Source organism: Pseudophryne corroboree, chromosome 10 (assembly GCF_028390025.1).
Source record: "Pseudophryne corroboree isolate aPseCor3 chromosome 10, aPseCor3.hap2, whole genome shotgun sequence".
Taxonomy (NCBI): Eukaryota; Metazoa; Chordata; class Amphibia; order Anura; family Myobatrachidae; genus Pseudophryne; species Pseudophryne corroboree.
The window spans coordinates 372,833,877-372,846,090 of record NC_086453.1 but is presented as its reverse complement, the minus strand read 5'-3'; the positions used below and the strand labels follow the sequence as shown (position 1 = coordinate 372,846,090).

General features: G+C 52.3%; 1 protein-coding gene across 3 annotated transcripts in view; it reads left to right on the top strand.

Annotated features, from left to right (window-relative positions):
- ROBO4 (roundabout guidance receptor 4) overlaps positions 1 to 12,214 on the top strand; it is a 303,902-nt gene that overhangs the window by 125,929 nt on the left and 165,759 nt on the right. For all 3 annotated transcript variants that reach the window (XM_063943751.1, XM_063943752.1, XM_063943753.1), the window contains exons 4-6: positions 1,280 to 1,400; positions 8,801 to 8,939; positions 9,102 to 9,229. In XM_063943751.1, coding sequence (XP_063799821.1) covers positions 1,280 to 1,400; positions 8,801 to 8,939; positions 9,102 to 9,229 — 388 coding nt within the window. The remainder of the gene's footprint in view (positions 1 to 1,279; positions 1,401 to 8,800; positions 8,940 to 9,101; positions 9,230 to 12,214) is intronic.

The following is a 12,214-nucleotide window of genomic DNA, read 5'->3' as shown; positions in this document are numbered from 1 at the left end:
CTGCATTCTGTCTCTAGTATAGTCCTAGGTGCACTCCTGCATTCTATCCCTAGTATAGTCCTAGGTGCGCTCCTGCATTCTATCCCTAGTATAGTCCTAGGTGCGCTCCCGCATTCTGTCTCTAGTATAGTCCTAGGTGCGCTCCCGCATTCTGGGGGTCATTCCAAGTTGATCGCTCGCTAGCAGTTTTTAGCAGCCATGCAAACGCTATGCCGCCGCCCACTGGGAGTGTATTTTAGCTTAGCAGAAGTGCGAACGGTTGTATCGCAGAGCGCCTGCAAAAAAAATTTGTGTAGTTTTAAAGTAGCTCAAAACCTCCTCAGCTCTTGCGATGACTTCAGACCATTCAGTTCCGGATTTGACGTCACACACCCACCCAGCGTTCGCCCAGCCACACCTGCGTTTTCCCTGGCACGCCTGCGTTTTTCCGCACACTCCCTGAAAATGGTCAGTTGCCACCCAGAAGCGCCCTCTTCCTGTCAATCACTCTGCGGCCAGCAGTACGACTGAAATGCATCGCTAGACCCTTTGCAAAACTGCATCGTTCGTTGTGCCCATACGTCACGCGTGCGCATTGCGACGCATCCACAGAACTGCCGTTTTTTAGCCTGACCGCTGCGCTGCGAACAAATGCAGCTAGCGATCAACTCGGAATGACCACCCCTATCTCTAGTATAGTCCTAGGTGTGCTCCTGCATTCTATCTCTAGTATGGTACTAGGTGCGCCTTTCTTTATAAAGGGGCACAAGGCTTCCCATTGAAGACTTAGGACAGTTCCCGACTTCTGATGAAATTTGAGACCTTTTATTTGCAAAATATGCTTTGTGGCTCCGCACAAAAACTACAGAAATCCCCTAAATACACCTTCCACCCCCATGCAGTCTGCAGAGGGAATTCTTATTTTCGTCGGTTCAGTGCCCTCGATCCGCCTGTGATAGAGTGCAGCCGGCCGCAGGCACCTCCGTCTTGTCACGTAAGTAATGCACTTCCTCTTTTAGCATTCGGGCAAATATAAGAGCAAATGGCATGAGAATCTACCTGTAGTATCTCCATATAGGCACACGGACAGTCTGAGCGCACAGTATTTCATTGGACATTAGTAAGTATTCTCTGGGTTGCCCCAAATTCTACTTGTTACGTGATAAGCAACGACCTAACCTCATATACAGAATGTGCGGTGACTGGGACAACATGATAAGTAAGGAGTAAATTATTTGTATTAAAAGTCTCTTTATGGTTATTTTCTGCCGTTACTGATCCATCTCTCGTTACCTCTCAGTTTGCTGCTGGTAAGCTCACCATTGCCCGCGCACTGAGGACGGACTCTGGGGTCTACATCTGTGTCGCTGCCAATCAGGCCGGAGAGAAGACAAGTCGTGCTGCGCAGATCTCTGTGTTGGGTGAGACTGGTTATTACATCATACAGTATGGGGCTCGCCACACTACAGATCTCCATTGTCTCTCATTGTCATGGTGCACTGTATGGGGCTCCCCACACTACAGATCTCCATTGTCTCTCATTGTCATGGTGTCCTGTATGGGGCTCCCCACACTACAGATCTCCATTGTCTCGGTGTCCTGTATGGGGCTCCCCACACTACAGATCTCCATTGTCTCTCATTGTCATGGTGTCCTGTATGGGGCTCCCCACACTACAGATCTCCATTGTCTCTCATTGTCATGGTGTCCTGTATGGGGCTCCCCACACTACAGATCTCCATTGTCTCTCATTGTCATGGTGCACTGTATGGGGCTCCCCACACTACAGATCTCCATTGTCTCTCATTGTCATGGTGCACTGTATGGGGCTCCCCACACTACAGATCTCCATTGTCTCTCATTGTTATGGTGCACTGTATGGGGATCCCCACACTACAGATCTCCATTGTCTCTCATTGTCATGGTGCACTGTATGGGGCTCTCCACACTACAGATCTCCATTGTCTCTCATTGTTATGGTGCACTGTATGGGGATCCCCACACTACAGATCTCCATTGTCTCTCATTGTCATGGTGCACTGTATGGGGCTCCCCACACTACAGATCTCCATTGTCTCTCATTGTCATGGTGTCCTGTATGGGGCTCCCCATACTACAGATCTCCATTGTCTCTCATTGTCATGGTGCACTGTATGGGGCTCCCCACACTACAGATCTCCATTGTCTCTCATTGTCATGGTGCACTGTATGGGGCTCCCCACACTACAGATCTCCATTGTCTCTCATTGTCATGGTGCACTGTATGGGGCTCCCCACACTACAGATCTCCATTGTCTCTCATTGTTATGGTGCACTGTATGGGGATCCCCACACTACAGATCTCCATTGTCTCTCATTGTCATGGTGCACTGTATGGGGCTCTCCACACTACAGATCTCCATTGTCTCTCATTGTCATGGTGCACTGTATGGGGCTCCCCACACTACACTCTATTGTCTCTCATTGTCATGGTGCACTGTATGGGGCTCCCCATACTACAGATCTCCATTGTCTCTCATTGTCATGGTGCACTGTATGGGGCTCCCCACACTACAGATCTCCATTGTCTCTCATTGTCATGGTGCACTGTATGGGGCTCCCCACACTACAGATCTCCATTGTCTCTCATTGTCATGGTGCACTGTATGGGGCTCCCCACACTACAGATCTCCATTGTCTCTCATTGTCATGGTGCACTGTATGGGGCTCCCCACACTACAGATCTCCATTGTCTCTCATTGTTATGGTGCACTGTATGGGGCTCCCCACACTACAGATCTCCATTGTCTCTCATTGTCATGGTGTCCTGTATGGGGCTCCCCACACTACAGATCTCCATTGTCTCTCATTGTCATGGTGTCCTGTATGGGGCTCCCCACACTACAGATCTCCATTGTCTCTCATTGTCATGGTGCACTGTATGGGGCTCCCCACACTACAAATCTCCATTGTCTCTCATTGTCATGGTGTCCTGTATGGGGCTCTCCACACTACAGATCTCCATTGTCTCTCATTGTCATGGTGCACTGTATGGGGCTCCCCACACTACAGATCTCCATTGTCTCTCATTGTCATGGTGTCCTGTATGGGGCTCTCCACACTACAGATCTCCATTGTCTCTCATTGTCATGGTGTCCTGTATGGGGCTCCCCACACTACAGATCTCCATTGTCTCTCATTGTCATGGTGTCCTGTATGGGGCTCCCCACACTACAGATCTCCATTGTCTCTCACTGTCATGGTGTCCTGTATGGGGCTCCCCACACTACAGATCTCTATTGTCTCTCATTGTCATGGTGCACTGTATGGGGCTCGCCATACTACAGATCTCTATTGTCTCTCATTGTCATGGTGCACTGTATGGGGCTCCCCACAATACAGATCTCCATTGTCTCTCACTGTCATGGTGTCCTGTATGGGGCTCCCCACACTACAGATCTCTATTGTCTCTCATTGTCATGGTGCACTGTATGGGGCTCCCCACACTACAGATCTCCATTGTCTCTCACTGTCATCCTGTATGGGGCTCCCCACACTACAGATCTCCATTGTCTTTCATTGTCATGGTGTCCTGTATGGGGCTCCCCACACTACAGATCTCCATTGTCTCTCATTGTCATGGTGTCCTGTATGGGGCTCGCCACACTACAGATCTCCATTGTCTCTCATTGTCATGGTGTCCTGTATGGGGCTCCCCACACTACAGATCTCCATAGTCTGTCATTGTCATGGTGCACTGTATGGGGCTCCCCACACTACAGATCTCCATTGTCTCTCAATGTAATGGTGCCCTGTATGGGGCGCCCCACACTACAGATCTCCATAGTCTGTCATTGTCATGATGTCCTGTATGGGGCTCCCCACACTACAGATCTCCATAGTCTGTCATTGTCATGGTGTCCTGTATGGGGCTCCCCACACTACAGATCTCCATTGTCTCTCAATGTCATGGTGCCCTGTATGGGGCTCCCCACACTACAGATCTCCATAGTCTGTCATTGTCATGATGTCCTGTATGGGGCTCGCCACACTACAGATCTCCATTGTCTCTCATTGTCATGGTGCACTGTATGGGGCTCCCCACACTACAGATCTCCATTGTCTCTCATTGTCATGGTGCACTGTATGGTGCTCCCCACACTACAGATCTCCATTGTCTTTCATTGTCATGGTGTCCTGTATGGGGCTCCCCACACTACAGATCTCCATTGTCTCTCATTGTCATGGTGTCCTGTATGGGGCTCGCCACACTACAGATCTCCATTGTCTCTCATTGTCATGGTGTCCTGTATGGGGCTCCCCACACTACAGATCTCCATAGTCTGTCATTGTCATGGTGCACTGTATGGGGCTCCCCACACTACAGATCTCCATTGTCTCTCAATGTCATGGTGCCCTGTATGGGGCTCCCCACACTACAGATCTCCATAGTCTGTCATTGTCATGATGTCCTGTATGGGGCTCCCCACACTAAAGATCTCCATAGTCTGTCATTGTCATGGTGTCCTGTATGGGGCTCCCCACACTACAGATCTCCATTGTCTCTCAATGTCATGGTGCCCTGTATGGGGCTCCCCACACTACAGATCTCCATAGTCTGTCATTGTCATGATGTCCTGTATGGGGCTCGCCACACTACAGATCTCCATTGTCTCTCATTGTCATGGTGCACTGTATGGGGCTCCCCACACTACAGATCTCCATTGTCTCTCATTGTCATGGTGCACTGTATGGGGCTCCCCACACTACAGATCTCCATTGTCTCTCATTGTCATGGTGCACTGTATGGGGCTCCCACAATACAGATCTCCATTGTCTCTCATTGTCATGGTGCACTGTATGGGGCTCCCCACACTACAGATCTCCATTGTCTCTCATTGTCATGGTGCACTGTATGGGGCTCGCCACACTACAGATCTCCATTATCTCTCTTTGTCATGGTGCACTGTACGGGGCTCCCCACACTACAGATCTCCATTGTCTCTCATTGTCATGGTGCACTGTATGGGGCTCCCCACACTACAGATCTCCATTGTCTCTCATTGTCATGGTGCACTGTATGGGGCTCCCCACAATACAGATCTCCATTGTCTCTCATTGTCATGGTGCACTGTATGGGGCTCCCCATACTACAGATCTCCATTGTCTCTCATTGTCATCCTGTATGGGGCTCCCCACACTACAGATCTCCATTGTCTGTCATTGTCATGGTGTCCTGTATGGGGCTCCCCATACTACAGATCTCTATTGTCTCTCATTGTCATGGTGCACTGTATGGGGCTCCCCACAATACAGATATCCATTGTCTCGGTGCACTGTATGGGGCTCCCCATACTACAGATCTCTATTGTCTCTCATTGTCATGGTGCACTGTATGGGGCTCCCCATACTACAGATCTCTATTGTCTGTCATTGTCATGGTGCACTGTATGGGGCTCCCCACACTACAGATCTCTATTGTCTCTCATTGTCATGGTGCACTGTATGGGGCTCCCCACACTACAGATCTCCATTGTCTCTCATTGTCATGGTGCACTGTATGGGGCTCCCCACACTACAGATCTCCATTGTCTCTCATTGTCATGGTGCACTGTATGGGGCTCCCCACACTACAGATCTCCATTGTCTCTCATTGTCATGGTGCACTGTATGGGGCTCCCCACACTACAGATCTCCATTGTCTCTCATTGTCATGGTGCACTGTATGGGGCTCCCCACACTACAGATCTCCATTGTCTCTCATTGTCATGGTGTCCTGTATGGGGCTCCCCACACTACAGATCTCCATTGTCTCTCATTGTCATGGTGTCCTGTATGGGGCTCCCCACACTACAGATCTCCATTGTCTCTCATTGTCATGGTGCACTGTATGGGGCTCCCCACACTACAAATCTCCATTGTCACTCATTGTCATGGTGCACTGTATGGGGCTCCCCACACTACAGATCTCCATTGTCTCTCATTGTCATGGTGTCCTGTATGGGGCTCTCCACACTACAGATCTCCATTGTCTCTCATTGTCATGGTGCACTGTATGGGGCTCCCCACACTACAGATCTCCATTGTCTCTCATTGTCATGGTGTCCTGTATGGGGCTCTCCACACTACAGATCTCCATTGTCTCTCATTGTCATGGTGTCCTGTATGGGGCTCCCCACACTACAGATCTCCATTGTCTCTCATTGTCATGGTGTCCTGTATGGGGCTCCCCACACTACAGATCTCCATTGTCTCTCACTGTCATGGTGTCCTGTATGGGGCTCCCCAAACTACAGATCTCTATTGTCTCTCATTGTCATGGTGCACTGTATGGGGCTCGCCATACTACAGATCTCTATTGTCTCTCATTGTCATGGTGCACTGTATGGGGCTCCCCACAATACAGAACTCCATTGTCTCTCATTGTCATGGTGCACTGTATGGGGCTCTCCACACTACAGATCTCCATTGTCTCTCATTGTCATGGTGTCCTGTATGGGGCTCCCCACACTACAGATCTCCATTGTCTCTCATTGTCATGGTGCACTGTATGGGGCTCCCCACACTACAGATCTCCATTGTCTCTCATTGTCATGGTGCACTGTATGGGGCTCGCCACACTACAGATCTCCATTATCTCTCTTTGTCATGGTGCACTGTATGGGGCTCCCCACACTACAGATCTCCATTGTCTCTCATTGTCATGGTGCACTGTATGGGGCTCGCCACACTACAGATCTCCATTATCTCTCTTTGTCATGGTGCACTGTATGGGGCTCCCCACACTACAGATCTCCATTGTCTCTCATTGTCATGGTGCACTGTATGGGGCTCCCCACACTACAGATCTCCATTGTCTCTCATTGTCATGGTGCACTGTATGGGGCTCCCCACAATACAGATCTCCATTGTCTCTCATTGTCATGGTGCACTGTATGGGGCTCCCCATACTACAGATCTCCATTGTCTCTCATTGTCATCCTGTATGGGGCTCCCCACACTACAGATCTCCATTGTCTGTCATTGTCATGGTGTCCTGTATGGGGCTCCCCATACTACAGATCTCTATTGTCTCTCATTGTCATGGTGCACTGTATGGGGCTCCCCACAATACAGATATCCATTGTCTCGGTGCACTGTATGGGGCTCCCCATACTACAGATCTCTATTGTCTCTCATTGTCATGGTGCACTGTATGGGGCTCCCCATACTACAGATCTCTATTGTCTGTCATTGTCATGGTGCACTGTATGGGGCTCCCCACACTACAGATCTCTATTGTCTCTCATTGTCATGGTGCACTGTATGGGGCTCCCCACACTACAGATCTCCATTGTCTCTCATTGTCATGGTGCACTGTATGGGGCTCCCCACACTACAGATCTCCATTGTCTCTCATTGTCATGGTGCACTGTATGGGGCTCCCCACACTACAGATCTCCATTGTCTCTCATTGTCATGGTGCACTGTATGGGGCTCCCCACACTACAGATCTCCATTGTCTCTCATTGTCATGGTGCACTGTATGGGGCTCCCCACACTACAGATCTCCATTGTCTCTCATTGTCATGGTGTCCTGTATGGGGCTCCCCACACTACAGATCTCCATTGTCTCTCATTGTCATGGTGTCCTGTATGGGGCTCCCCACACTACAGAACTCCATTGTCTCTCATTGTCATGGTGCACTGTATGGGGCTCCCCACACTACAAATCTCCATTGTCACTCATTGTCATGGTGCACTGTATGGGGCTCCCCACACTACAGATCTCCATTGTCTCTCATTGTCATGGTGTCCTGTATGGGGCTCTCCACACTACAGATCTCCATTGTCTCTCATTGTCATGGTGCACTGTATGGGGCTCCCCACACTACAGATCTCCATTGTCTCTCATTGTCATGGTGTCCTGTATGGGGCTCTCCACACTACAGATCTCCATTGTCTCTCATTGTCATGGTGTCCTGTATGGGGCTCCCCACACTACAGATCTCCATTGTCTCTCATTGTCATGGTGTCCTGTATGGGGCTCCCCACACTACAGATCTCCATTGTCTCTCACTGTCATGGTGTCCTGTATGGGGCTCCCCAAACTACAGATCTCTATTGTCTCTCATTGTCATGGTGCACTGTATGGGGCTCGCCATACTACAGATCTCTATTGTCTCTCATTGTCATGGTGCACTGTATGGGGCTCCCCACAATACAGAACTCCATTGTCTCTCATTGTCATGGTGCACTGTATGGGGCTCTCCACACTACAGATCTCCATTGTCTCTCATTGTCATGGTGCACTGTATGGGGCTCCCCACACTACAGATCTCCATTGTCTCTCATTGTCATGGTGCACTGTATGGGGCTCCCCACACTACAGATCTCCATTGTCTCTCATTGTCATGGTGCACTGTATGGGGCTCCCCACACTACAGATCTCCATTGTCTCTCATTGTCATGGTGCACTGTATGGGGCTCCCCATACTACAGATCTCCATTGTCTCTCATTGTCATGGTGCACTGTATGGGGCTCCCCACACTACAGATCTCCATTGTCTCTCATTGTCATGGTGCACTGTATGGGGCTCCCCATACTACAGATCTCTATTGTCTCTCATTGTCATTGTGCACTGTATGGGGCTCCCCACACTACAGATCTCCATTGTCTCTCACTGTCATGGTGTCCTGTATGGGGCTCTCCACACTACAGATCTCTATTGTCTCTCATTGTCATGGTGCACTGTATGGGGCTCCCCACACTACAGATCTCCATTGTCTCTCATTGTCATCCTGTATGGGTAAATTATTTCATCTCATGAGAACTCATTTCCAACTCGCCCTTTTTTCCTAGAACCCCCCCAGTTCACCAGTAAGCCAGGAGACGTGGTCACAAAGTCTGGAAGCACTGTCCAGTTTCTGTGTGGAGCACAGGGGGTCCCCAGACCTGTTGTACAATGGAGCAAAGAGCAGGGAGCGCTCCCTACTGGGAGGTATGTGTAATTACAGTGTATATTTGCTGATATACGTAGTGGCCGGTTATTTCTAATTGCCAGTAACATTCCCATACATTAAAGAATGGGCTTTTTTTGTTCCTGTTTTGCTGGGGACTCAGTAATGGCATCATTTGTCTGAACCCAGTCACTTTCTGGCAGGTACGCAATCACTAATGAGAACACATTAAGCCTTCAGAGAGTAACAACTCAGGACTCGGGGAGATATTTGTGCACGGCCAGAAACCAGGTGGATGCAGTGACTGCTTCAGCCCAGCTGGTGGTAGAAGGTAAAGCTGAATACTCTCTATGTACCCTATAAACGCAGCTCTCTACAGGTGCCTGTCCTCTCCTGTGCAAGTCATTTATCCAAATCACCATCGTCACACTCAGAGCAGACTTCTGAGCTTGTGGGGAGTGAGGGATGGGTGTTGGGAGCGGGGGATGGATGTGGAGAGCGAGGGATGGGTGTGGAGAGCGAGGGATGGGTGTGGAGAGCGAGGGATGGATGTGTGGAGTGAGGGATGGATGTGTGGAGTGAGGGATGGGTGTGGAGAGCGAGGGATGGATGTGGAGAGCGAGGGATGGATGTGTGGAGTGAGGGATGGGTGTGGGGAGTGAGGGATGGGTGTGTGGAGTGAGGGATGGATGTGGAGAGCGAGGGATGGATGTGGAGAGCGAGGGATGGATGTGTGGAGTGAGGGATGGGTGTGGAGAGCGAGGGATGGATGTGGAGAGCGAGGGATGGATGTGGAGAGCGAGGGATGGATGTGGAGAGCGAGGGATGGATGTGGGGAGTGAGGGATGGATGTGGAGAGCGAGGGATGGATGTGGAGAGCGAGGGATGGATGTGGGGAGTGAGGGATGGATGTGGAGAGCGAGGGATGGATGTGGAGAGCGAGGGATGGATGTGGGGAGCGAGGGATGGATGTGGAGAGCGAGGGATGGATGTGGGGAGCGAGGGATGGATGTGGAGAGCGAGGGATGGATGTGTGGAGCGAGGGATGGATGTGGAGAGCGAGGGATGGATGTGGAGAGCGAGGGATGGATGTGTGGAGCGAGGGATGGATGTGGAGAGCGAGGGATGGATGTGGGGAGCGAGGGATGGATGTGGGGAGCGAGGGATGGATGTGGAGAGCGAGGGATGGGTGTGGAGAGCGAGGGATGGGTGTGGGGAGTGAGGGATGGGTGTGTGGAGTGAGGGGTGAGGGATGGGTGTGGGGAGTGAGGGATGGGTGTGGGGAGCGAGGGATGGGTGTGGGGAGTGAGGGATGGGTGTGGGGAGTGAGGGATGGGTGTGTCGGGAGCGAGGGATGGATGTGGAGAGCGAGGGATGGATGTGGGGAGTGAGGGATGGGTGTCGGGAGCGGGGGATGGATGTGGAGAGCGAGGGATGGATGTGTGGAGTGAGGGATGGATGTGGGGAGCGAGGGATGGATGTGGAGAGCGAGGGATGGATGTGGAGAGCGAGGGATGGATGTGGAGAGCGAGGGATGGATGTGGAGAGCGAGGGATGGATGTGGAGAGCGAGGGATGGATGTGGGGAGTGAGAGATGGATGTGGAGAGCGAGGGATGGATGTGGAGAGCGAGGGATGGGTGTGGAGAGCGAGGGATTGCGAGGGATGGATGTGGAGAGCGAGGGATGGATGTGTGGAGTGAGGGATGGATGTGTGGAGTGAGGGATGGATGTGGAGAGCGAAGGATGGATGTGGAGAGCGAGGGATGGATGTGGGGAGTGAGGGTTGGGTGTGTGAAGTGAGGGATGGGTGTCGGGATCGGGGGATGGATGTGTGGAGTGAGCGATGGGTGTGGGGAGTGAGGGATGGGTGTCGGGAGCGGGGGATGGATGTGGAGAGCGAGGGATGGATGTGTGGAGTGAGGGATGGGTGTGGGGAGTGAGGCATGGGTGTGGGGAGTGAGGGATGGATGTGTGGAGTGAGGGATGGGTGTGTCGGGAGCGAGGGATGGGTGTGGAGAGCGAGGGATGGATGTGTGGAGTGAGGGATGGATGTGTGGAGTGGGGGATGGGTGTGTCCGGAGCAAGGGATGGGTGTGGAGAGCGAGGGATGGATGTGGAGAGCGAGGGATGGATGTGTGGAGTGAGGGATGGGTGTGGAGAGCGAGGGATGGATGTGGAGAGCGAGGGATGGATGTGTGGAGTGAGGGATGGGTGTCAGGAGCGGGGGATGGATGTGGAGAGAGAGGGATGGATGTGTGGAGTGAGGGATGGGTGTGGAGAGTGAGGGATGGGTGTGGAGAGTGAGGGATGGGTGTGGAGAGTGAGGGATGGGTGTGTCTGGAGCAAGGGATGGGTGTGGAGAGCGAGGGATGGATGTGGAGAGCGAGGGATGGATGTGTGGAGTGAGGGATGGGTGTGGAGAGCGAGGGATGGATGTGGAGAGCGAGGGATGGATGTGTGGAGTGAGGGATGGGTGTCAGGAGCGAGGGATGGATGTGGAGAGCGAGGGATGGATGTGTGGAGCGAGGGATGGATGTGTGGAGTGAGGGATGGGTGTGTCGGGAGCGAGGGATGGATGTGGAGAGCGAGGGATGGATGTGTGGAGTGAGGGATGGGTGTGTCGGGAGCGAGGGATGGATGTGGAGAGCGAGGGATGGATGTGGGGAGTGAGGGATGGATGTGGGGAGTGAGAGATGGATGTGGAGAGCGAGGGATGGATGTGTGGAGTGAGGGATGGATGTGTGGAGTGAGGGATGGATGTGGAGAGCGAGGGATGGATGTGGAGAGCGAGGGATGGGTGTGGAGAGCGAGGGATGGATGTGGAGAGCGAGGGATGGATGTGGAGAGCGAGGGATGGATGTGGAGAGCGAGGGATGGATGTGGATGTGGAGAGCGAGGGATGGATGTGGGGAGTGAGGGATGGATGTGGGGAGTGAGAGATGGATGTGGAGAGCGAGGGATGGATGTGGAGAGCGAGGGATGGGTGTCGGGAGCGGGGGATGGATGTGTGGAGTGAGCGATGGGTGTGGGGAGTGAGGGATGGGTGTCGGGAGCGGGGGATGGATGTGGAGAGCGAGGGATGGATGTGTGGAGTGAGGGATGGGTGTGGGGAGTGAGGGATGGGTGTGGGGCGTGAGAGATGGGTGTGTTGGGAGCGAGGGATGGATGTGGAGAGCGAGGGATGGATGTGGAGTGAGGGATGGATGTGTGGAGTGAGGGATGGATGTGTGGAGTGAGGGATGGATGTGTGGAGTGAGGGATGGATGTGTGGAGTGAGGGATGGGTGTGGGGAGCGGGGGATGGATGTGGAGAGCG